This window comes from Parasteatoda tepidariorum, unplaced genomic scaffold (assembly GCF_043381705.1).
Source record: "Parasteatoda tepidariorum isolate YZ-2023 unplaced genomic scaffold, CAS_Ptep_4.0 HiC_scaffold_714, whole genome shotgun sequence".
NCBI classification, from domain to species: Eukaryota; Metazoa; Arthropoda; class Arachnida; order Araneae; family Theridiidae; genus Parasteatoda; species Parasteatoda tepidariorum.
The window spans coordinates 24841-52439 of NW_027261887.1; the positions used below are offsets into that span (position 1 = coordinate 24841).

A 27599-nucleotide genomic window follows, 5' to 3' on the forward strand; every position below is an offset into this window, starting at 1 on the left:
TTTTAAATCTAAAACTATTCTATATAAAAAAAAATAGATTCAACATTTCTTTAACTTAACATGAAAATAAATCTTCAAAATTAAATTGAAATATACTTTAAAATTAAGTTTAAGATGGCTAAAAAAATTAAAGAACAAATTTATTTTGCACTTATAATGCATCATTTTAATCAGTAATATTAGGCATCCATAACTCATTACAAAAACCTTTTTATTGAACTAAAAATTCTTAAACATTCAGAACTCGAAAATCTCGCCAACTATTAAGAAATGTTTCAATGGGTACCATTGAAATTAAAAAATATTATAAAAATACGTTAGATTAAGCTCACATTTTCAGTATGCCACATTAGGGGACAATTTATTTTATATATCTTTGTTCACACATAGTTATTTCCCATCTAAAATAGTTGGATTTCATTATGAAAATTTAAACGAAGGCAAGACATAATGGCCTTCACAACATAACGATTGTAAACGAATGGCAGACAGGAACAGATGACGTCAATTTCTGAAAAATCATGGACTCCCCATTTCAGAAAGTGAGCGTTTTTTGTTTAAAAATAACTTAATGATTAGCAATCTTAGAAAAGTAATAAAATGCTTTCTGGAAGTTATGAGGGATTTAGAATGGATTAATATTTTTTTTAAAAATAGATTTTAATTTACCATTCTACAAGTTTTATTTCTTCAAATTAGAAATAGTTATTATACTCTTATATCAATGTCTGCAACCTGCTTACCATTTTAAATATCTAGCAAATTCAAAAATAGCCTTAATGTTATAACACTTCATGGGGTTGTTGAGCTTGAATAAAAATTATAATTTGTTGGATTTGTTTTTAATAATTGTATGATAATATTAACCAAATTATTCAAAAGTTTTGGTTCATATTGTTATTGAAAAATATTTATAAATTGTACTGCATCTTAAATTGGTAAATTTAAAACAAATAAGTACAAAATTGATTTCAATCAAATAAATCTGATTTCTTTTTTACCTTTTAATCATGATTTTTATCATTCATCTTTTCATTTATTTTTTTATTTTAAAATGTATTTTGACAGAGGCTTTTTAAAATAAAGAAGGCAAGTCAAACATAAGTATCACAGGAAAAATTTTATACCTTATATTTTAACAATTTCACGTATAATAAATATTTTGTAAATAAAATTTAAGAGAGGAAAAAAAAATTACCATCATATGTGTTTTTGGCATTTTCTTGATGCTTATTTGACCAAGTGAATAACTCAATATCAAGAGATTTAGATAAAGCTTTGACCGTTGCAGTCTTTCCTACACCTGGTGGGCCACTCAAAATAAGGAAACACTCCTATATTAAACAAAAATGTACATTAATTTTTCAACAATGTGTTACAATACAAAATTCAGTAAACGCCAATTAGAATCAGCTTGATTACTACTCAAATCATAATTTAAATCGTTTGGATATTTATTTTTAAAAAAATCACACATTTAAATTTTAAAAAATAATCCTTTTAGCATGTATCATTTCTGAGTAACATTTAATAAAACTTTTTTTTACATTAAACAAAATTCGGTCATATACTCAAATATCTGTTTCTGTAGCATCATAAGTGCTCTTTACATTTGTCATTATTATCATACTATTGCCAGAACTGCTCCTCACAAAAACTAAATAGATAACATGTAACTTTTTTACTAAATAACAACCAATTGAGAGGACCTACATTTCCTAGTTTATTTGATTTATCATCATTTCTGATGCAAAAAATAAAGTGAATGTTAAAAGAAGAAAGCTTTTGATTAAGCTAAGAAGATAATTCAATCACTTTCATAACATTAATTATGAAATCCTTAGTTAGGGCAGATTCTTCTTTTTTCTTTTTGAGGAAGCTATTTTAACTCAAATGGGGGATATTTCCATATTGTGATCTGTCGTGCTAACTATAATAAATAAGGTGCCAAATAGATTTTAAACTTGAAATTTAAAAAAAAAAAAACATGTAGATATTTGTCCGGGAATGGTTACGAGTTATACCTTTCAAGTTAGTCCCTTTCTGCAATGTTTTTTTTAGCTTCTCGCTGGCCTCTGCCCAGAAATTGCCAAGACTAAGAGAAGTTTAAATTTCCATTTTTTTTTCCTAGTAGCAACAGATGATAAAGCAATTGCTTACTTATGCCTCTGTGAGATGTTTATTTATAATTTACTGTGCATGGCGTAGTACACTCCAAAATTTAAAATAATTTGGAGCAGAATGAAAAAACCAGAACATATATTTAAATAACTGGAAATTTTTAACATCTTCTAATAATGTAAGTCCAAAATAAAACAAACTTATTTACACAGGGGACTTGAATTAATCAACAACAAAACAACAAAATAGTAGGTCCTTCTTCTTCAGGGTGTGTAGTAAAATCTTTCAACAAAAAATCAGTACCTTTTAAACACTCAAAAAATATTTTTAAGCACTATATACATTAACAAAATGCAAAATAATTTTAAAAGACTTTACACGATCATGCTAAAATAACTAGTTTCTGACAAAGAACTATTTTCTTGATTATATTAGCCATTATAAAATGATCAAGAGATTTTTCAATTTGATATGAGGGTGGAAAATGAAGCATGAAACAGAGAAAAACTTGCAAAATGCAGCAGAGTTGCACATGAAAGTGCAATAATCTTACCAAACTCAGCTCAGTAGACACATATGCGGACTCGAAAGTACTTCATCAAACATGTAAAATAATTGTCACGCTATGGACCGAAAGCACACCAAAATAGATTGTGGTTGAATGAATTGTGATAAACGTTGAATAGAACAATGTGAAAATCACGCTTTTGCATAGTACGTAGCGAAAATCAACAAGGTAAAGAAAAAGATCTCATTTTCGAAAAGGGAAAATTAGGCAGTTTTTAAAAACAACCAATGAAAAAAGCACTTACAAAAGCTTTTAAAATACTAAAATAAGCCTCTTTAAGCTCTTTTTAAAAATACTATGCACTATGTTATAACTAATGTGCATGGCTTAGTACACTCCAAAATTAAAAATAATTTGGAGAACGAAGAAAACCAGAAAACATATTTCAATAACTGGAAATTTTTAACATTTTCTAATAATGTAAGTCCAAAATAAAACAATCTTATTTACACAGGGTACTTGAATTAATCAACAACAACACAACAAAATGGTAGGTCCTTCTTCTTGACTAGCTAAGTGTAATTCAGAGTTCGTTCATTAGAAAACAACAAATTTCCAACACAATCGAGCTACCGGGTCTTGCCCAACTTTTTCCCTTCATTAATTTAATTAAAAATATAAATACTTAAAATTCACTTTACTGCATTTGTATTTGAATGAGAGGAACTGCCTTTTCAAAATAAAACAAGAAAGCAAAAACTTACTTTATTCTGTTTATTAGTTGCAGTCTGAATCCAGACTTGTACTTCAGAAACTTTTTTTTTATGAATTGCAAGCTCTTCCTAAAAAGAAAATAGCTCATCAAACTTAATTATTTTTTACAGAAACATATTAAATAAAATATGAAATATTAATTTTGAGAAAATCTTCTTAAGTATAAGAAAATTTTTATTAAACTTCTTTATCGAAATTTTTATTATATCTAGGTAAAAGAAGAAAAAAAATCAAGCAAATTTTACTACAGTAGAGAACCCATTATCCGGAACGATTGGCACCATCGCTATTCCGAATGACTGATTTTCCAGTTTTCTAAATCGCTACAAAATGCAGTTTTTTTATTGTCAAACCCAACTAAAAAAAAAAATTTATTTAGAAATAATTTTAAAAAGAAGGAATAATGATAAAGTAAAAATAAAGCTGGAAACTATATTTTTCCTCAGTTCACATAAGAGACAATTATTACTTGAAAAACTACCTGGTTTAGCAAATTAAAACTACTGAGAATATACATTAATATTTCATTTCTTTTAATAAATACTGTTATGTGATTTATAGCAAATATATCAGTAATATTACTTTTTAAATTATATTGGAAAAAAAAACTTTAACAATGGACCGAATCATTGTGTTCACATTATAGTCTAATCTAACTAGAGCCCTCTGAAACATATCAATAACAGTGAAGGTGAAATATATAGTAACTCCTTAACATACAAAAATTACATGACAATCAGCAACTGTTTAAATAATTGTTTTCTATTTGATAAGAATTTTGCATATTATAGCATAAATAACAGCAATTATAAATAAAATTTTGATGATGAGTTAATTAACTCTTTTTCCAAAAATAAATAAATAAAAATAAATTAAATCCCTTTTTAAGTGATTGCTCTTGTTTGCTATATTTAGTCGTTAGTCCATCTTCAAACATCTTGTGACAAATCCTATTTTTTCTTCTTTGCAAGCACAGAATGTAAGTTTTGAATATATATCCTTCCAGTTTCTCTGATGTTGTAACACTTACATATACTAATAATCGTCGTTAGAAAAACAGTCACCTTTATAGTAACTAATTTTTTTTTTAAATTACTTCTCACAAAAATCGCGATAGTTGATCTTAAAATTGTGTGAATATGAATAACAATTATGGATTTTGAAATCACATGAATATGAAACTAGATAAACGATTTTGAAAATGAGAAAATACAAACTGGGATATAGAATTTTTAAAATGCGTAAATACAAATCACGATTCATAATTTTTAGATAGCGTAAATACGAATCATGATGCGTAAGTTTTAGATTGCATAAATAAGAATTATGAAGCATAATTTTTAGAGTGCGTGAATGGTTTGATATTATAAACTGCATGAGCTAATCAAGACATTGAATTTTAAACTTGCGTGAATACGAATCGCTACATAGGTTTTTAAAAAGGCGTAAATACGAATCACAATATCGGATTTTTAAATCTCATAAATAAGAATCGCAACATACAATATTCAAATCGTGTGAATAAGAGTCGCAGCACGCAAATATGAAAAGCTATGTTTGATATTAAAATCGTGTGAATAAGAATCGAGATATTAGCAGATTCCAGGCTTGGGACCTCCAAAAGGCTTGTCAGAAGCAGCGTCGTTTCAACTATGAAAATCGGATTCATCTGGAGGGCGGGTAAAAAATTCTGAAAATCTTATCTGCTGCGTATAAAATGGGAGAACATAGCTAAAATAAGTAAAAATAAGAAAGGATTGGTAGCTATGTGGTTTGAATTTTCTGTTTCTCTTTTAAAATCGGTGAACATGAAAAAGCTTATCTGCTGCGTATAAAATGGGAGAACATAGCTAAAATAAGTAAAAATAAGAAAGGATTGGTAGCTATGTGGTTTGAATTTTCTGTTTCTCTTTTAAAATCGATGAACATGAAAAAGCGGAATACAGAAAAAAGTGAAATTTTTAGAAAATCTGAATCTTTGATTAAAAAAAAAAGCTGAAATTCAAGAGATAAAAGTGAAAAAGCGGAAATCCGCTAAAAAGCGGAAAAATCTCATCCCTGAAGAAGACAAATAAAATTTATTTATTTTAACTCTTCTGGACAAAGTAATCAATAGACATATTCTTACTGCGAGAAGCTGGCAGTAATGACTCCCCTTGCTTAAGGGCCAGATGATAAGAAAACAGATGTTCAATAAGTCACCCTTTCTCACAGAGGTATGATTGAAAAGAAACACCTATGTAGAAGGGAATGATTGATGTTATTTAGTACAAGACTCTTACCTCTCTTGACAGTGTAGGAAATGATGGTAAACACCTTTTAAAAAAGACAGAAAAATCTTATGAGGAAAAAAAAAATTTTTTAAATAGTGGGGAAAATGTATCAAATTTCGTTCCGGTTTTCTGATTTCCGCATAAGAGTCTCTGTATTGTACTTAGAAAAATAACTAATGGAACAAAGGATTGGTAAAAAGTCAATCTGTAAGAAACAAATAGAAGAAAAAAACTGTCACGGTAGTTACAACAACTATTGATATTCAAATAAATTTTCTATTTCAACAATATATACACTTAGGAAATTTTATTTAACTCTATTTGAATCAAAATTTCAAAACATAAAAAACAAAAAAAAAGATCTTATTTTTCACAAGTACAAATCTCAAAAATTATAAGATATACTTAAGATCAAGAATAGAGAGCAGTTTCAGATTTGCACTGATAAAAATGTACAAGTACATTTTTATCAGAGTACAATTAATAAGAGGGTAAAAATATACTTGAGGGTGCCCCTTGACGACTTATGTTTGGCGCCATTCCTGTTTGCGTGGAACACTGTGGTAACAGGAATGCGGCCAAAACATAATATTTCAATAAAACATTGGAAAATTTCAACAAAGCATCGGCCAAAACACTAAAATTACAATGAACCCAAAATAAGCAAAACTAATAAACCCAATAAAGTGCATTTTGAATCGAAACAAAAAGTAATGGAGTAAGCACAGTAAGAAAAGGAAAAAAAACTCCCACTAACAGGACATTTATATCTATTACTATTTAAACCTTCATTCATACACCAGTCAATCACTGCTTTTTTTCCATTGTTATTCACATCGTACAGAAACTTAAGATTTATTTTATTTACTGCAGTCTTTTTTAGAACCAGAAGCAAGATTAACCTTATCCAATGTAGAACTAACGGACCCCTGAAATTACATAAGCCATTGAACATTTAAAAATAACGCTAGAATCTAATTCTAAATCAATCAGAATCACGATTGGGTTTCAACATCACCCAGCTTGGCGATCAACCGCAATCACAACTTGGCGAGAATCAAGGGGCACCCTTAAATATAGTCTAGCCGTTCCTGAGAAAAGGGAACAGATGAGCTGTACAATATTTAGTCTTACAACATTAGTCGGTGAAAATTCTTCGACCCATGTCGAGTAATGTTCAGAATTATCATTCCCGCCCTGAAACAAATCTTTGTGTTTGCGCTTTAGTGAAGTCCCTTTAGAGACCATAATAAAGTGGAGTCTTAGAATCACAATGAAAGAAGTTTTAATATATCGCTTTTCCTCTATGGTCAAGCATAATGACTTTGTTTTAGTGGAATTCAAAACTTCACTTTACCGTGCCCCAAACAATTTTGGAGTGAAAATATGTTGCAAAATTATGAGCTTGTAGCTTTATTATACTTCATAGAGATTTTTGCAGTAGTACTATGTAAGCTATAAGTTGATCCTCTGAGACTCCATCAAGTCATCATATGTTTGCGATCAAACCACTGCAAAAAGTTTGAAAGTTAGGTAGAGCAAAAAAAATTTTTTTTAATTTTTATATTTCTTTAGCTATGGGTTATCCTAATATTTTAAAAAGTCAATTAACTTGTAAACAAGGCGCTGTTCGCACAATCAGCTTTAATTGTATGTTTTGTTAACCATTTAAAATACAATGCTCTTTGTTTTTCTTGCTGAACCCTTTTATTTTATTTTTAGTTGATGGAAACTATTGCATGACTGGTGGATCTGATAAATCAATAAAACTATGGAATCCTTTTAAATCATCGCTCTTAAAGACTTATATGGGACACGGATATGAAGTGTTAGACGTTCAGTCTTCAGCTGATAGTTCACATATAGCATCTGGTGGAATGGACAAAAGCATTTTTTATTGGGACGTTAGTACCGCCCAAATAGTGAGAAAGTTTCGAGGTCATGCTGGTATGTTCTTTTATTAGAGAGTTGGGCAATTTTCTTAATGTTGATTTCATATGTAATTATTGGAGATCTTAATTGTTTTAATATATAGCATTTTTTTTCGCAATACATTAGGGAATCTGTTCAAGCCATCTACTGTTAAGCTAAAAAGTATTGAACTTAAAAATTTTAAAAAAAGTAAATAAAAATATCTAGAAGTTTGTCTGAGGTGGCTTAGGGTTATACCCATTAAGTTGGTCCTCTTTTGTGCATTTTTTTCTCTTTTTTTATAGTTTCCCACTTTTCACTGCCTGAAAATCTCAAAGGCTTAGCAATTACTTTAGGAAAGTACTAATACAAAGGTCTTTTTTAAATCTACATTCAGTTTTGTGAAACAAGAGTATTTCTAAACTTCTCAAACCAAAAATTTAATCATTAAAAAATAAAGTATATTTAAATAATTAAATCCTACAAAACTGGTTTTGAAACCATTGTGGGATTAAATTTGCCTAAAAATGTCTTCTGTCTCCAATAAAATTCTAAGAGAAGTTTTAAACATTTTGTTTTTATTATTTAGATGAAAAAAACTCCAGGGACCTAGCTACTAGGGTGTTGTAAGGGTCATCTTGTCCTGTTAGTGTTGCATATTAAATTATCAACTTCTAAATTGTCAGTATCAATAGATACACATTTCAAACAATAGGCTTTCTTTTTTTAATTTTCAACATTTTTATAATGTTTTAATTTCTAACGTTCTTTACATATTAAACTGGTGTTAACACTAAAAGCTATTTCAAATCACTTTAACAATGTTTTAATTTTCTTTTGAAAATCTGAAGCTAAGCTACAAATTAAGCTTGTAAAAATAAATTCATCTTAGTTGTTATAACATTTAAAAAATATTATCTATGTTTCTATTTAAAGAAATGCAGATTCCCATTAAGTGTAAAATTTTACACTTTTAAGTGTACAATTTTTATGAGAAAATGTATTGTTTTTTCCACATTTTCTATTCAAACTACAACTATTAATATAAATAATAAAAAGTAACTTTTAAAAAGAATTACTTAAAAAAAACAAAGACATTTGGTTTAATCCAGCGAACCCTAGTACAAACAACGTCAGATTTTTGTTTATAAAGGTCATGGCCCAACTACCATATGCATAGGTGTTGAAAATAAGAAATATGTTTATTAATGATAATAATTCTTATAGGATGCGATAATATCACAATCATTATTATTGACTATAATGATCAAATAGTGAGACCAAATTTACCTGATAGGCAGCAGCTTGAAGCTCAAAGAACTGAAGGAACTCCTGTAACTAAAACACTATGTCTTTTAACTAAATTATCTTTTTTTTGATTTTGTGAAATGAATGAGCTTAAAATGCAAACAAAATTGCTATTAATTTAATGTTTAATAATCAATAATAAATAAAATAATTTTAAATTTTTAAGAAAGAAAAAACAATTTTTCTTTGGTTTTGAAGGAAAAATTACAAAATAAATTTTGAATTTAACTTATAAGAATCCAATTAATGTAGTCTAAATTAATCTCCCAGATATTATTTTCTCTTTATATAAATTTTGTCTTAAAATGTTTAACAATGTTTTCTTTTGAAAATTACTGAAACTGTAATACTTTGGTTGAAAGAGTAACGCAATTCTAAGTTTTCAATTTGAAGGTTATAATTGATGTTCAAAGAACAATATATTAAATTTTGTACAAGGGAACTATTTTTTTAAGATTCTATAGAAAATATTTTTTTCCTTACCTCACTTTGCAATGTACTTTTTTCTAATTTGTACATTAGAAAAAAATAAAATAATTGATTAAAAATATAAAAATGTAAAGCTTACAAGTTACAAGTAATATGACATGATATTATTTTAAAGCAAAAATGCATTTTTTTTTCTTTCAAATTCCACATTTTTTATCACATGCAATATTTATTTTGAAACTTATATATTTGATATTAGTTTAAAAAGATATTTTTATGAAAGGTGCTCCAAGACTAGGCAAACAATAGTGTGCACAGCAGTTGGTACTTTGTTAAAATAAAAATATTTTAAAAATAAATAAGTCAATAAATTAAAATGCAAATATAATAGCTGATTAAATCATAAAAACTAAAATATTGCTTCAAATGATGTGTAAAGGAATTAACATACGTGAACAAAAAAATATATATATGTATATATTGCATATTTTCTTTATCTATCTTAACAGTTCTATTAGCTTTTCATTTCTGTCTAGTTTATAGTTTAAGTTGTTTCATTTATACATGGCACTTGTTTGTTGCTGATACAAGAAAAGAAAGTTCAGTGGTCTTATGACCATGTCTAAAAAAAATTTCGGTGATTGGATAGGTATCGGAATAAAGAGAAATTTAATCATTGGTTGTGGGTTTCGTGTTCTATCCAATATGGAGGATAACTTGAGATAAAAGAATTTTAAAATGTTTAAAAGCAAAAAAGAACAACTTTTTTTTTCTTGTTTTTTTTACGAAAAAGTAGAAAATAAATATTTTGTGCAACATATAAGAATCAAGTTGATGTAGTCTCACTAAATTTTCAGAGTATTATGTTCATTTTATACAAAGTTTATCCTGCAATACGTGTAAGAATTTCTTATAAAATTGTTTAAGGGAAGCAGATGAAAAGTTAGTGCTTTTCAAATAACAAGAATAATATGAAATAAACCACCATTTTTTCATCTGCTAATTGAAAATATCTAACAATTTTTAAAATTGGGGCAAAAATTGTTCATTGATGCCCCTGTTCGAATTTCAGGATGCTTGTATAAATGATTTTGGAGTTAGATGTTCACACACAAGCTCTTCCTTTTATTATTATTCATAAATGTCTTTTTGTTTGTTAAAAAAATAAAAAAATCTGGATGTCATGTTTACTGTCAATTGTCTGAGTTCTACTTACAATTTTAAATTATTTTATTATATAGAACACAAATATGTGATTTTTCCACCATTTTTTATAAATTAATTAAGTACAACTAAATAGCATTTGTCTTTGATAAATTTTTAGCAAGATGTGTTTCTTAAATTATCATAAATCTAATAATGTGGTTTATTTTAAATTATTAAAGTTAATTAAACCCATAGAGAAAAACTTCAAACAAAGTATATTTTCAACTAGTCATTTTAAAGATAAAAATGTTAGGCAGAAAAACACCATTAGAATTTGTAATTTTAGAAACAATTCTTAAAAAAAGAGAAAGAGAAAGAAAGATTATAATGCCTGGAAAAATGAACTTTGCTGTTTATTAGTTAGGCTAATGTTAGCATTTTGAAAGTTCTCTTCGTATGCATGTGAATTTGATCTAAATGTTGACAGACATTTATACTTTTCTTAAACTTACTATAATTCATCAGTTTAGGTTATGTCAATGCTATTAAGTTCAATGAAGAATCTACAGTTATACTATCTGCTTCAGTTGATAATACTGTTTGTGGTTGGGATTGCCGTAGCAAGTCTCGCGAGCCTATTCAGGTGATTTATCTTATTTTTATTGTTGATCTTTGGACAAATTAATAAGATAATGAATTTAAACGCTATTTATCTTGCTTTCAGTTTCCTTTTCTTTATTATTTTTATTACATTTTCTTAAATCCATTAAATTATTTTTTTAAGAAACAAAGAATTGCAAACAATGTGATACTTTATAACCTCTTAAACTTGGTTCAAAGGAAATATTTGCTATATTTAATTATATGAATGTTTATATGGAGTATATGATAATGATCACTGTCATGCCTCCATTTTGTGATGGCACAGTGATCAAGGGTAGATGTAGTGAATAAAGATATGTAAAAGTTAGCACGAAGTGGCTGTAAAGTAAAGACGTTATTTTGTAGTAGTCTGGGACTCTGAGAAATTATTGTTCGAACAGTGCGATATTACAATCACCTTTAGTATGTATTTTTTTAACCTTTTTCAAAAAGGTATAAACATTAGTGGTTGAAAATTAAAATTTAAATGAGAATAAAACAAATATGATATCTAAATGTAATGAATCACTAATGAGGAAGGTAGGACTTGAAAGACCGAAATTTATGTGAAACCACCACTTGGGAAGTACTTTGAAATTTAAAGTTTAGAGTTTCTGACAGAAATTTTATTTTTAAGCGTATTTTCTTTGTATGCTAATTTAAATAAATTATTTGGGAATGACTAACGCAAAAATACAATGTGAATAAATAAAGCACAAATGAAAATACATTGTGCTCGATTCATATTTTTTGCTTTAGTTTTATATTGCACAAAGTATTACCTTTTCTTTGTTGGATATTTGTGTATGGTTTTACTCATAAGGAATTATTTCAAAATATGATTCAAGGTTATTTTAATTTCTTTTGATTTATTCCTGATAAAAAAACTTTTTATTAAAAATCTGTTGGTGGCCATATTTTGAATACTAGGTATTCATCAAGCCTAACTAAAATCATACCTGCCAAGTCTCCTGCTTTTTAACGAAGACTCCTATATTTTATGATTATCTCCTGTTTACCTGTATATTCCTAAAATTCTATGTATTTGTTGAAGAACAAACTTTTTTTTTTTTTAAATTTAAAAAAAGGTGAAAATACTTCTTATTCCTCAACAGATGGTGCTATTGCCAGAACTGCAGTATGTTGAGTGTTATCAGAACTGTTTTAAGTTGAGCAGTGAGGGCTCAGGGGATGACGTGTTCACCCTCCAATGAGCTGGACCCAGCTTCGAATCCCAGCAATGACTGGTCGTAACGAACCACAGTGCTGACATGAAATATCCTCTGTGGCAGACGAATAACATGTTAGAGTCCCCTCATCGTCAGGCTAACCGTGTGAGGTTTTCATGTTTTTCCTCTCCTTGTAACTCAAATGCGGGTTAGTCCTCCATGAAGGCAAAGTTCTCCCAATACTTGATGCATGGGATACCCTTGTTTACTGGATTGGGGTCAAAATTGCAAGGCTAGGAAGTTGAATATCAGTAGTCGTAAACCCAAAATTGGGTCGATTAGTAAAATCTCCATTATTTTATTACCCCAATGTTAGCAGGTATGAAAAATATATTTTATGTAATCAATATGAAACGAATTGTAAGAGATTCATTGATATGTATAGCTGTATTTGACCTAGGAACGAAAATAAAGTTTTAAATGTTTCTTTTGAAACACATTAAAATAAAATGAGTTAGACTTTTTTGTTTTTAATAGGAAATTTCTGTTAGAAAGTCTTATATTTAAGTTTGTGTGACCAGGGGTCTGTCCAGTGCAGATTTTCTACCGCTTAGCGGTACCTTCACAAATTCAACTTTAGAAAAAACGGTAGTTTCACAAGCTGCTTTTAAAAAAGCAAGCCTCTGTAAACTTTACAGGAAGTCAAAATTGGAACATATTGACAATGATTTTTTTGGATTTTTCAATTTGGATACAATTTTAACCCCAAAAGTTTACAATAGCAAAATTATTTTTGAATATATGGGGGAAAATATATAAAAATTTAGAAGTCATAAATGAATTATATTTAATAACAAGTTTTGAAAATATTTTCTTACTTTACCATATTTTTGTATTGATTTTTCAATATAATTTTTAATTTTCACAAATTATGTCTAAATTTTCACAAAATAGATACCTCTAAGAGAAACCTAGTCAAACCCCTGGTGATACAAAAGATTCTGGGACATCTTTGTATTAGAGTATGAAAAACTTTATTATCTTTACTTATTTCTGTTGGTCCCGCAGTGGATTGATCGTAAACACATGGTTCCCAGTAGAACACGGAAGTCAAGCCTCACTGGCTGTGGTCAGTGAGCATGTGGGTGACCACTTTGATCAGCCTGCATAGAAACCAAGTGTGTGTGGTGTCGGTCTTCGTTAAACTATTCTACCGTAAAATGCTCATCTTCGTGAGCAGATCGTCGAGCTACCAAGGCGAAGGAGCCATCCCTTCTTCAGTGAATTGACATTGTGGTGGCGTGTCTTCGGATCATCCTCAAGAATGTTTCCCAGACCGTCGCCAATAGCCCATTGTGCAGCTTTAGTGCAACGTAAATAAATACCTACCTACATCTTCCTGTTGTAAAAATAATTACCTATTATATTTTAATTTATCTCTCTTTGAAATTAAAAGGAAATGAGCAAAAGTTTAAATAAATTTTATTTGATTGAGTATAATTTTAAATTTCATATGATGCAAAAGATTTTATGACATCTTTGCCAACATTGCAGCAGGAATATGTAAATTTCAGTCTGTATCAGAGCATGAAATACATTTTTTTTTTTTGTTTTGTGAAAATAATTATTAATTACATTTGGATATATATTTACTTTTCATATTATAATGATTCAAATTAATTTTGTTTTTCATTTATTTTAAATTTCACATGATGTGAAAGATTCTAGTATGTCATTGTCTGTATCAGAGCATCAAGTATTTTAATTTACAACATTTTTCTTTTATTTTGTAAAAGTAATTGCTTCTTGCATTTTAACATAATTTTATTTAATATATTAAACTGTAATTTGTTGAGATTTTTTTAAATGAATTTTGTTTAATTAAGTCTGGTTTTAAATTTTAGGTTTCATATGATACAAAAGGTTGTATGACATCTTTGTCAATATCAAAGCTAAAAACACTGTAATTTACATATTTCTTTTAGAAGTAAAAAAAAAAAAAAGCTCTTATATTATAACATAGTTTTATTCACTATATTAAAGAAGTCTCAGAGGTTTTTAAAAAAAAATTAATTTTGAAATAAGTTTTTTTAATTGAGTATGATTTTTAATTTTAGGTTTGACATTATACAAAATGTTCTATGATACCTAAGTCTGTATCAGAGAGTGAAATATTACTTTTTTAAAATCTTTCTTCTGTAAAACTATTTACTCATTACATATGTATATTTACTTTTCATGGTATAGGTAAATGAGTAAAACTTTTAAATTGCTTAAATTTTTTTCTAACATTTTAAATTTCACATGACGCAAAATATTCTAGGACACCATTGTCTCTATCAAATCTTAAAAGATATTATTTTTATTGAATTTTTTGTGCTCTTGATATTAAAATGTTATCAGAATTGCTTTCAAACATCTAAAATAAAATTTAGTTTATGAGTTCTGATTTCAAATTTTAGGTCTTGCGTGATGCTAAAGATTCTGTGACATCCTTGTCTGTATCTGACTATGAAATACTCACAGCATCATTAGATTGCTGTATTAGACGTTATGACATGCGAAAAGGACTATTATGTCAAGATAATTTGAGTAGTAAGTTTTTAATTAAACTTTATGGCATTTAATAATGGTAACTGTGTATTTATAAAACATTTAAATAATTAACAAAAGAATATTTCATGATTTTTTCGGTGTAATTATTTTACCTGAAACTTTAAATATTTTGTATTAAATATATATATATATATAGCACAATAAAGACAAAAAGGATAAAGAGAAAAACGAAGAAAATTAAGGAAATAATTTTTATTATAAATAATATATAAGTTTTTTAACTTACTGCAGTACTAAAGTGCGTTTGATTTGTTAGTTACCAAGGATTGTCCAGAAAATGGATGTGCAAAATCTAACATTATTTACTTGCAGCTTATACACCGTAAATAAAACTTAATAATTTTCTTCATTTTTCTCTTTATAATTTTTGTATTTATTTATTGTGCTATGTTTTAGTGATCATATTTATTGCAGCTTTAGCGCCTAATATTATCCACTATTAGTTTACTTTTGTTTTCATTTTGTTTCCTTTTTTAATTTCGTGTGTTTGGTGTGTTTTCATATTTCGTGTGTTTGGGATGTTGCTCTATGAGCCTATTTTCATGGATTTTAAAAGTAAGGACAATTTAGTGCCTGGTAAAAAATATGTTAAATATTTAAATTATTCTGTGTGTGAAACTCGATACGAAGAGCCTAATTCAGAGTTGACCTTCAGCTCAGCATCCTGTTACTCTGAAAGCAAAAGATTTTTTGTATTGCATTCAATACCTGAAATTTTTCCATCTTATCAAACGTGTGGTTGTAAACCATGTAAAACTTTCCCTATTATTGACTAAAATACATATAATTCATAATAACGATAGCTCCAAATCTGTTTGTAAAATTAAATATGCTATTTGTATATTGGCCTGCTGTTTTTGTAATATGAAATATATTGAACAAACCAGTAACTCTCTAAATATTCAAAATAATCAACACTGTTCAGATATAAACAGTAATAAAATTATAAATAACCTGGAATTGAATTATTTTAGAGAACATTATTTTAGTAGTGCCGAAATTGTTTTAGTAATAGTAGATGATTTTGTTTAGATATAGATGATTTTGAGGACCACAAGAAGAAAATTACTACATGCTTTTCTACAAAAATTTTTTGCTGAATGAGCTAAACGATACCTTCCAACATACACAGATTAACTTTAATGATTCCTCAGCTTACTTACTTTTTCATATTAAAGATGAGCGTGCAAATCTAGGTAAACGGGGATCAGGAAGGATTAAAAACTCTTTTAATAGTGAGAAATTAAATGTAAATTTTATTTCTAATATGGAAAAGATTTTAATAAACATTATAATATTAACCCTATGAAAGATTTTATTTTCTCCCTTAAGATTTATTATGTATATAAGCTTCAAGATCTTTATATTAACTTTTCTTTTATTAATTTACACTTCAAAATTCTTTGGTTCGATCTTGTTAATGTCTTTCAATCTTGTAAAAACTTTTAAATAAAAAGAAAAATTTAGATAATTTAAATTTCGTTATTAACTTTAAAAACCCTATTTTTGATAAGATCAAATTTCATAATATTTTTTTTTTAAATTTTCCGTTAAAAGATTTTAACATAATTAAAAACTTTGAATATAATAAATCTCTTGTTAGAACTATATTAAATTATAATGATATTAGCAAAAATTTTGGAAAAATTAATACATCCGATAATGAATATCACTGTAAAGAAGAGAAATATTTTGATTATTGATGAACATCATAAACATATTACTGGTAATTTAAATATTATTGAGAACTTAGAAATTTAATGATAAAAGGCACAAAATTTAGACCCATTTACAATATATTTACGATATGATTATAATACAATTAATTTACGATATGGGTACATTTACGATATGATTATAAGACAATTAATAACATTCTAAAATACTTTCTTAATGATCTCAATAGTTTTTGTTTAAAGATGTCAAATAGATTCTTTTTACCTTTAGGTATGTTAACAGATTGGAAATCGGTTATTTATTATTACTTTGAAAGCTTTTTTTTTCAATAATAATGAAAATTTAGATAACAGTAACAATTCAACAAATTTTTCTAAAATTGGTCAATCAATTAAGCTTCTACAAAAAAGTTTTGTATAAAACTACAAAAAAAAAAAATTATAGACAAAGCTAACAATAATTATGCAATTTTCTGTAAAAAATTCTATGTTGAACTTTTAAATAAAGAGTTAAAAAAAATAGTGAAAATTTTAAGCTCAGTAATTTAAATAATAATATTATCATTAAAAAAAATTTAGCTTTATATTAAAGGTTAAAAATTTAAATTAGCAATATAGTTTCCTTACTTAATTATCAGTTCTTAATTTCATAAAATTCCTATAAAATTTAGAGCAATCACATCTGGGTCTAATACTTTCCTAATTAAACCTTGCACCATTTTCTATTACTATTTAAATAAAATTATTAATATTATTAAAGAAGGTTTTTCTTGAATTATCACTAATAATCAACCAATTTTAAAATTTATTAAACACAATAAAATTAATTCTATTGCAACTTTTGATTTCCAGGATCTTTTCAATGGCAGTCCCCTTTCTAAACTAAAAGATGTCCTTTTGAATTATTTCTATGATTTTAAAAATTTCCATAATTGGGATTTTGATTATTGGGAAATTCTAATTAATTTTTGTCTTTTTTAAGAATTATCTTTACATTGGAAAAAATATTTTTATCCAAATTGATGGAATAAAACAAAGATCTAATTTTTCATGTCTCTTAGCTAACTTATTTTTGCTCTATTATGAAAAAAATTATACTCTTAATATTAGATTTGTTGATGGCTTAATTATCTTTAATTTTCAAGATTATACTATTTTATTAAATAATATTTACCTCTAGGAATTAGTCTTGCTTTGTAATCATGATGATTATAATAATTTTAATTTTTTGGATTTCGGTATTATAAAAGAAGAAGATATCTGCTTTATTGATTTATGCAATAAAAGAAATTATTTTAATTTTAATATAAATAAACTAATTACTTGGAATTCTAATGGTTCTAAAAACATCTATTTAAAACCATTTTTAATCAAACAAATAGAATTAAAAGAATATGTAGTAATTTTTATTTATCCGAAAAATTAATAGAAAAACTCTTTCAAAATTTGGTAAAAAAAAAGCAATGGATACCCGACTAAAGTAATTAATTTCTATATAAAATAATTGAGTTAATTCTATGTTATTATAAATAAATTTACTAGAAACTTCTTTGTTAATTTATATATTTTTGCCATCTGCAAATCCATTTCAGGCAATTTCTGTTTCTTTCTCTCTCTCTTTTTTAAATAAATGTTAATTTTCTAAAATCATTAAAATTATTTTATTAAATATCAACCTTATTAATTATAAACTTTTTTAAATTATCCAGTATAATATTAACTTGTGCTCATCAATTTTCAGGCCTGTCCTTGGTAATAAATAAATCAAAAGCGCTTCAATACTGCAGTAAGAACATACTATAAAATGAAAACCCTGTATTTACGCTTTTACCTCAATTTGCACTTCCGTTTTCAAATTTTGTAATATGGCAATCTTATTACGAAAATATTTTAAATCATTCTTGAAAATATTTCCTTACTTGTAAGTTCATTTGAATTCGCTACTCGCTTTATAGATTTCCTTTTGTGCTGTCTTTTCTTTACATTTAATTTCCTGTTTTTTACTTGAAATTTATTACTTAAAGTGTTTTATTTTGTTACAAAAAACATTTTTTTGAGTGCTCCTCACACTATTGTATTGATATATTTTGTTTTGGCTATATTGATACAATATTGGAAAACACTCCTTTTTTGCATATATAATTGTGTGAGCTGATAAAGAGATTATATCTTTGTTTTTTCCAGGATTTTTATTAATAAAAATTTTTAATTTCATTTTATTTAAATAATTTTCTTCTTCTCTTTTCACCATTCTGTAATTTTTTCCATGTTTCCATTCATTCCATAATGTTTACTCTATATTTTGAACTTTTATATATTTATATATATTTGTGTGTATGTATGTAAAAAGAAATTTTAATAATTGTGGATATCTTTTACACAGACCATTGGCCATTAAATATTCTGATCTTTAAAGGTGTATATTTCCATTAAATAATTTTAACCTGATTTGAAATTGTGTTATCATATTTTTTAGGTTCAGTCAACTGTGTTAACTTCACAAAAGACGGCCAGTGTGTTCTTGCTAGCTGTTTAGACAATACTTTGCGACTTACAGATAAAGAAGGGGGTGAGGTGCTTTCTGAGTAATTATCATCATTTATTTTAACTTTGTTAACATTTAATTTGAAAACTACTTTAGATATTGAGTAAGTTTACTTATATTTCACTTCTTGACAAGTTTTTGTTGATTTTACCATTTAATCCTCACATCAAAATACTGTCTTAAATTTAATAAACGGCATATCTTTATTCGTATAAAGTTTGTTATTTTCACTTAAAATTAGCACATTGAAAGCAATTTTAAGTATTTAAATATTCATTTGCTACTTTTCTTTTCTCAGAAAAAGAATATCCTTTTGATATATAAATGTACTTTATGCGTTACTATATGCTTAAATGTACTCGACATGCTAATAAAAGATCTGTTTGCTGGAAACTCTATAGTTGTCAAGCTACTTTGAAAAATACATTTTAATGATTGTAAAGTACTTTAAACATTCAAGCAATTATATATGCCATTATTTCTTTACATAGAATAAAATAGGTTGATTTGAAACTTTTAAGTTTAAAAGTTAAATTACTGATTACAAAACATAAAAAATTTATACTTTTATTAACTTTTTTTTTCTGATTTTGTCAATTCTGTTGAGATCCATTGTTATAATTTGGATTTAGTCCACTCTTATTATTATTGTGCAATTTATTTTGATTTCAATAGTATGAACACTAAAATAATAATAACTCAGCGTAAAGATTTAAATTCTTTAGGAAGAGAAGAATTTTCTTATAAGATATTCAAGAGAAAATGAAGATAAGATTAAATTTTGTTTGTGCTCAAAACTACAATTTCTATATTGACATAATTATTCATAATATACTTGTATTTAGTTGTATATTAATATTTATATATTAGCATATGTTTCTATATTAGTGTGTACCTGTATTTTAATAAATATTTTGAATACATTATTAAAACTTGCATAGTAACTCTCATCATTAGTGTTTGAGAATTTTAAGCAGATTTTGACAGTTAAAATATGTTTATGATACTTGACATGTCAAAGACCAAACCCTCCTTAAGTAAAAAATCAAATCTGTTTTTATCCATCATTTTAACCTTTATTAACTTATAGTAAATAAAAGGATTGTATTTGTTATTTGGTTTTAATGCATCTAAAAAGAGAAATGAAAACTATACTAGCAAAACAAATTAAATATGGTTGGAATATACGGCTTTTAAAATAGCTATTTTAAAAAATAAAAACAAAGTGGTTACATTAATATAATTATACTATTATTAAACCTTAACTTGCATGACTTCTTGGCCAATTTACTGGCTTTAGCAGAAGTGTTTTTACCTTAACAAAAATGCGTTACTGAAGGGAAAATAACAATTATGGTAGCGGAATTTTTAGCATAAATACAAACAAGTAAATTTGCAGTAAAGAATCAGCAAGATTTTATATATTTTGTAGGCTGTATACATCTTCTAATTTTTTCTTTCTGTTTATTTTTGAACTTAGCAAAAGTTTTCAATTAATCTGATTAATTGTCACCTTATATTTCTGTAAAAATAAAAAAACAGAAATAGATATAGTGTATTTTTTTCTTTTCGGAACTAACTCTATAGTAAAGCCCGTCCGTACATTAATTTTCAGCTTATATTTTTGTAAAAATTGAGAAACTGTGTTTTGTTTTCTCCCTTCCACATTTAAATTGATTTCTGACACAATAGCAAAACACTTGAGTGCACTAATTGTCAGCTTATATTTCTGTAAAAAGTTTTTTAAAAGAAATCAATATCTTCTAATTATTCTTTAAAAGACATCCTCTCGAAAGGGATAACTTGTTATAAACAATTGTCACTTAATGCGCTGTTATTCAAAGTTCTTCATTTTAAATACAAATTCACAATTAAAGTTTAAAATTAACTTAAGCAAAATTAAAATTATTTTATCCTAAATCCTTTTATTTAGCTGACTTGAGCTATAGTGACATTAATAGACAGTTACGATGCATGAATAACATTCTCTGTGCCTGATTGATTGAGAGCTAAAGTTTACTAAAAAGAAACTAAACTAATATTTACCTCATCAACAAGATTACTTCATCTAGTGGAATCTGAAAAAAAGTATGATAACTATACTTGGCACTTCATTAAAAGATCTAATCTAGCTGATAAATAATTTGTGCAACTTTGGCATAGTTGTGTCTCTTGGTTGGGGAGAGGGTTAAATGTATTAAATAATCTAAAATTAAGTCATAATGCTGCCATTTCAACAATGAAACTCCTTCAGCAGATAATGTTTATAAACTTTCGATTCTTAATTAAATAGACCAATTTGTAATCCTGTATATAAAAATAAAATTAAATGTCACACATCCCTAATAAAATTAAAATAACAATGCAAAGTTAGACTGCAAATGAAAATCTTCCATCAATTAGGAGAAAAGCGAGATATGGGGGGAACTTTTTCAAGTATTGTTTCTGTCTTTGTTATCATTCTCAATTTTGCCTAATTTTAAAGCTGCTTATTGTAACTAACCCCCTTGGCAAAATCATGGCAACATTGTCGCAGCACGTTACTAAGTTCTTTCAGAAAGATTTCGCATTTAGGAAGTGAAAAATTCTTTTCTCTGCAGAAATTTTCGGAAGATTTTATCTTTCCTTTACCTAATTATATTTAAAGGATGCCTTTCTTGTGCATCGAAGAGGGGAAAAAAATGCTTGAGATTTTTCTATTCTCATTTGAAAACCACAAAAAAATAATAATAATAATGAAAACATGGTTTTCTTTTCTGCAGAAATTTTTGTTCTATTTTTTTTCTTTGCAGCTATTACTATTAATTTCCACTCAGTTTTTAAAATTCAAAATTTTTTATTACAACAACTGAACCTCAAAATTGAAACACGCATTTAGGAAACCTTTTTTGAGGGTATCTATTTGCGTGATTTCGTCATCGATCATTTTTTTCGGTAGTTACTGCTACGGATTTCACTATTTTTAAATTTGATTGTGATTTACAAAAAGAAAAAAAATTACAGTGTTTTTCCCCTACAAAATTCGAGAATATCACTCATAATATTAGAATAATAAAAAATATTCCAAATTCAATTTAAAAAATTACATTACTATTATTTTTATTATTTTATTATTATTTTTTTTTTTGAAGTTGACACTTCTGTTACTTTAAACTAATGACAAGTATATTTGTTTTTATTAAAAGTATCTTGCAGAAAGATATTAATGCTAGAGAGGGTTGTCGCACAAAGCCCGAATAAATTCTGCCACAGGGTAACTCACGGACGATGATAGGTATAGGAACTTTTAACTTTATAACTTGAACAACTGTGATTAATAATAGTACCAATTATTGTTTTTCCAACAATTGCTTTTTTACTTAGGTTTTAATTAAAGTTCTTTTCCATTATTATAAATGAACATGATTTTTAATTAGGTACATAGGCCATAAGAATGAGAGGTATAGGATAGAAAGCTGCCTCAATGACACAGATTCCCTCGTAGTTTCTGGATCTGAAGATGGTTGTGTTTACATGTGGGACCTAATTGAAGTCAGTATTATTTTGTTTTCTTTAAAGACAACTTTTTATGACTAAAATTATATCTATCAAGAGACCAACAATTTGAAAAGTGAATTGAGCAAAAATGACCAACAATTTGAAAAGTGAATTGAAATAATACGCATGTAGAATTGCTGCTGTCCACTTTTAAAAAAAACACTGTGTTTGTTCTCAACAAATTCAAAATTAGTTTTTCAAAATTTATCAGCTGATGGTGCTGATGATTGTTAAAACTGTAAAATAATGATTTCTACTACAGGTCAGGTCATTCTGTTAATTTTGTCCTCAGACTGTAACTGCAAATAGGGGTTATTTGAAGAACATTGTCTTATAATTTTTCTCAATCGCAATATCATTTGGAAAAAAAAATCCTGTCACTTGTTAAAAAAACTGTTTTTTCATGCAAAATGTACATTTATCTCTTTTGATTTTTTTTTTTTTCTTCTTAAAAGTTCACAGTCTTCTTTGAGCCCCTCAGTATTAACACAGTGCATATTTGTGAGATTATGCTTCAAATTTTTTTTAAATCATGAAACAGATATATTTGAAAATTATAATATTATACTGCTGAACAAATATTTTTTAAATAAGTGGGAATCATTAATTTTTTAGTCGTCACTAAATTTTTTTTTTTTTGCTACTTTAACTCTCTATTTATTTTACATTAAATTAAATTTTTTATAAAAATGTCCATACTTCTGTTAATATTTACTCTAAGTTTACAAGCTCATTACTTGATTTTCTGACATAGGGTGTTCAAAAATACTTGTTTTCTTTCGTATTTTATTGTAGATCTCCTAAACCACTGAAAACTTTAAATCTTAATGCGAAGTATGAAAAATGATAATGAACTAAACACTTCTAAAGTTTCAAAATAATCCTTTATATATTTCTTGAAATTTTTTTAAAAGAATGTCAAAAACTGAAAGTGTCTCTTCCATTATTGCAGGGCAGTGTATAATAAATTTAAAAATATATAATTTATCCTATTTAAAATATACAGAATAAGTTAAAATTTTAATTTAAACAAATTTCTCCTGTTCTAGTTAAGGGTTTTGTTAACTTTCAAACATGTAAAATTTTCTGTCACGGTTGAAAAGATAATTTAAAAGCTAACACAGAAGAAGTAGGCATATATCAATCCAAGAAAAAGAAGAAGAAAAACACCATAAATTTTAAAACTATCATTTAAACTATATATAAGTGAAATATTGTACTAGTTTAATAGTTAATATTAATTTCCAAAAGAAAAATTAATGTTAAAAATCACTAAAATGTACATTAATGCTAGAAAACAAATTGCAATGAAAATTTGACTGGTTTAAAAAAAATCTTAAGTAATGTTTTCAAAGAAACTATTAACAAAACTTATTTCAAAAAACTTGTTAACAGATATGCTGTAAACCAAATATATATATATATATGTATTTCTACATAGTATATCTGAATGCACTTGTATTTATTTATTTATTTATTTATTTAGAAGGGAAATAACATAAATCCTTTTTAAAAATAAATTATTATAATTGAAACTCTGCAGTTTTTAATTTTTTGCATAAAGATTTAAATAAATAAAAGTAGTTTTTTTTTTAAAAAAAAAAAAGGAAAAGAAAAGAAAAGTGAATGTAATTTTTTTTTAAAAGAACTTCCTTGCTCTGCATTACAAATTTATGAATTACAGTAGACATTTGGTATAATGAGCCTCATGGTTTGTGCCAAAAAGAATTTGATAACTAACAAAAAGATGGTGATAGCCCAACTCTTTCTTTATTATTGCAGAGTGATTGATACATTTATTGTATAATGAGAGTTACATAGATTAGGAGTGGTCATAAATTACAACTATCCAAGACTTGAGAATTTAAGGGGTCCTGTCACTTGTCATTCATTCAAAGGGGATTCAAGGAGTTTTACATTTATTATGTGTTAAAATCAAAGAAAATAATGGTTTAAATAATTTATTGATAACTTCTTCTGTTGTTGTTACTCATCCCCCTGGTATAGGAAAGCTTACACCAGATCCTAAAAACCCCCTTGCCTGAGAACATTGAAAATCTTACAACCAACAGCTGCCTCCAGGAAGCTCCTAAACAATACATGCCTGCCAAGTCTCCTGTTTTTTAACGAAGACTCCTGTAAGACTATCTCCCGTTTACCTGTAAATTCTCAAATTTCTCCATATTTGTTGAAGAAATTTTTGAAAAAAATATTTGGTGATAAAATATCCGCTGATAGCAACAATACTTCTCTAATTCATCAAAAGATGGTGCTAATGCAAGTACCGCAGCATGTTGGTGTTTATAGTTTAAGTAAAGTAATATAAATATAGTGAGTGTTATAGTAATTATAAATAATGGCTTAAGAAATCTTCTTTTGATTAAGATTTGTATACGTATTTTTTACTTTGCTAAATTTAATATAGTTTTTATTTAAGTAAATAATATAAAGTTTATAGTCTAAGTAAATAATGTTAAGTTTATAGTTTAAGTAGTTATAAATAATGGTTTAAAAACTCTTCTTTAGATTGAGATATATAAAAATATTTTTTACTTTGCTATATGTAATTATTGTATATTATTTCCAATTTTGACTTACATAATTATGCATGATGTATCAAAACTTCACTTGCAGCCTAAAAAAATTTCACTAGTGAAATCTCCCTTATTTTATTTCTCCAATGTTGGTAGGTAAGAATTAAGAAGATTTATCGCATAATTGAACTTTTTCTAGATCAAATGATTGAATTTTAGTCTCTATATTGGAATTAAACATTTAAATGTGTACCTTCTAAGGGACTTAAAAATAAAATGGGACCTATGGAATAAGAGGCAGAACTTTAAACATAATTCATTATAATGAGAGGCATACTGTTTGATATTAGACAACATACTAAAAAGCGTAAACTATTTGAATAGGGTGTGAAGTATACTGAAAAACTTAATTTATTGAAAACTATTTAAATAAGCTCTTTGTGTTGTATGCTTGTTCTTGTAACCACTTTACTATGACCCTCCAATTGTTAATTCATTACCCTCTGGTAAACTGTGAGCTACATTGATTTTTTAATCATAATTTCAAAGAATTCCAATAATTAATATTGGAATTTAACAGTTAAGTGTGTACCTTCTAAGGAACGTGAAAAAGAAATTTGATCTATGGAATAGGAGATGGAACTTTAGGCATCATTATTATAATGAGAGGTACACTATAATATGAAACATACTAAAAAGCGTATACTGTGTTTGTATAGGGTATGAAGTATACTGAAAAACATAATTTTACATAAGTTCTGTGTGTTGTATGCTTGTTCTTCTGACCACGTTAATATGATCCTCCAATTGTTGATTTATAATCCAATCTGATAGATTGTGACCTATAAAGTATTTTTTATCATAATTTCAAACAATTTCAATAATTAATATTGGAATTTAACAGTTAAGTGTGTACCTACTGAGGGACATGAAAATAAAACAGTATCTATGAAATTGGAGACGAACTTTAGGCATCATTTGTTATAATGAGCAGTACACTATAGTAGGGAACATACTAAAAAGCCTATACTGTATTTGTAAAGGATATGAAGTATACTGAAAAGCATAATTTTACTAAAACTATTTAAATAAGCTATAAAACTATATAAATATTAATAATTTTAACCCTTCAATTGTTAATTCATTACCCTCTGATAGATTGAGAAAGTATTTTTATCATAATTTCATTCTAGCAAAATCTTGTTCATTTGCATCAAATATTTATGTCATTTTTTTAGGGTTCCATTAAAGAAACTCTCAAACATGAAAGGCATAAAGTGGTTCATTCAATATCGTTTCATCCCTCAAAACCTATTATGCTGACTGCGGCTGAAGCAGATGCGTATCTTTGGATTGATTCTTCTGAAATCTCAGATGTAGGGGACGACAATTGAAGATTCACCACCAATTCTGCATTTGCTGTCATCGTCTTGTACATATCTTTGTAAATATTTTTAGTTAATTATTAAATTTGAAGGTTGTAGTTAGATTTTTTTTAATCTTTGCTATCAGTTCTCATTCAGTTTTGCTAAGCTTTTATTTAAATGACTTCTAATTGAGAGTTGTCTGAGAAAATAAAATGTTCAGTTATAAAAAGAACTTTACCTGAATGTTTCTATCATATATCTATAAAGTTTCTGATTTAAAAAAAAACATTTGTAAAATTTATATATATATAGCACAATAAAAAAAATGAAGAAAATAATTAAGTTTTATTAACTGTGCATAAACTGCAACTATATAACAGGGTTCCCACGGTCCTTAAAAGTCCTTAAAAACTGCTTAATTTTTATTTTGGAAAATAAAGGGCCCTTAAAAGTACTTAATTTTGGTTCAAGGTTTTTAAAAGTCCTTAATTTTTTAGCATCACTATTGTTGATGGGAACAATTTTTCATTTCAATTTTTTTAAACAAAGTGTCGCTCTCTTATCACTTAGAATTAGACCATGCATCAAAGGTAAAGCATTTTAGAGAGACAAAAATTAATGTGTGGGAGGTGCTAGTAAGGGGAAGAAAGCCTGTCCTTCATTAATATATTCTGCCTATTACCTAGAATGATACTCTATGAGGAGAGTGAAGCATTCTAAAAGAAAAAAAATAGTATGTCAAGGAGGATACTGCACATGGAAGAAATAGTGCTTTTGGGGGGGGGACGATTTTAAGGTACCTAAAGGGAAGACCCACGCTAACCTTCAAAATTGACAGAATTCAAGAAATTTAGTTCTACTAGTAACGCATCTGCTTATAGGAATTAAGTAAAATGCTAAGAAAAGAAGTATCAGAAAAAAATGTTGTACTGGAATCCATAACAAAATCTATTTCCTAAAATCTTGTAGAATTACATAAATTTGTATAATATTTCAATATGTAATAAGTAACTGTAAATTTATGGAAAGCATAAAATTTTTTA

At 26.9% G+C, this 27599-nt stretch overlaps 2 protein-coding genes across 15 annotated transcripts in view; one reads left to right on the forward strand and one right to left on the reverse strand.

Moving 5' to 3' along the window:
- The window catches only part of LOC107442197 (cell cycle checkpoint protein RAD17), a 12312-nt gene extending 5258 nt beyond the window's left edge, over positions 1-7054 (reverse strand). For 8 of the 12 annotated variants that reach the window (XM_043054431.2, XM_043054439.2, XM_071176979.1 and 5 more), the window contains exons 1-4: positions 6811-7054; positions 5532-5639; positions 3394-3471; positions 1199-1334 (exon numbers count right to left, since the gene is read on the reverse strand). In XM_043054431.2, the coding sequence (XP_042910365.1) occupies positions 1199-1334; positions 3394-3471; positions 5532-5639; positions 6811-6924 (436 nt within the window). In that variant the 5' untranslated portion in view covers positions 6925-7054. Of the gene's footprint in view, positions 1-1198; positions 1335-3393; positions 3472-3648; positions 3761-5531; positions 5640-6462 lie in introns of all 12 variants that reach the window. The other 4 variants (XM_043054440.2, XM_071176981.1, XM_043054437.2 and 1 more) reach the window with 4 other exon arrangements.
- Positions 7055-7155: 101 nt separating this feature from the next.
- LOC122271847 (WD repeat domain-containing protein 83) lies at positions 7156-26676 on the forward strand. Of its 3 annotated transcripts, none has more exons than XM_043054428.2 (7): positions 7156-7326; positions 7399-7623; positions 11001-11113; positions 14744-14876; positions 19050-19158; positions 22535-22649; positions 26428-26676. In XM_043054428.2, the coding sequence occupies exons 1-7, from the start codon at positions 7254-7256 to the stop codon at positions 26581-26583; spliced, it is 924 nt and encodes a 307-aa protein (XP_042910362.1). In that variant the 5' UTR covers positions 7156-7253; the 3' UTR covers positions 26584-26676. The 3 variants fall into 3 exon arrangements, 2 of the variants coding, with proteins under 2 accessions (XP_042910362.1, XP_042910364.1); XM_043054430.2 differs by having other exon boundaries at positions 7167-7326; positions 22535-22653; XR_011636017.1 differs by lacking the exon at positions 26428-26676 and adding an exon at positions 23137-26148 and having other exon boundaries at positions 7186-7326; positions 22535-22872.
- Positions 26677-27599: the final 923 nt, after the last annotated feature.

Bases quoted from the DNA above. Each gene is read 5' to 3' on its own strand.
- LOC122271847 (XM_043054428.2), top strand. From the start codon at position 7,254: ATGGGTTATCCTAATATTTTAAAAAGTCAATTAACTTGTAAACAAGGC. The intron at 11,114-14,743 runs GTGATTTATCTT...TTCAAATTTTAG, and splicing joins AGTCTCGCGAGCCTATTCAG to GTCTTGCGTGATGCTAAAGA. The intron at 19,159-22,534 runs GTAATTATCATC...ATTTTTAATTAG, and splicing joins GGGGGTGAGGTGCTTTCTGA to GTACATAGGCCATAAGAATG.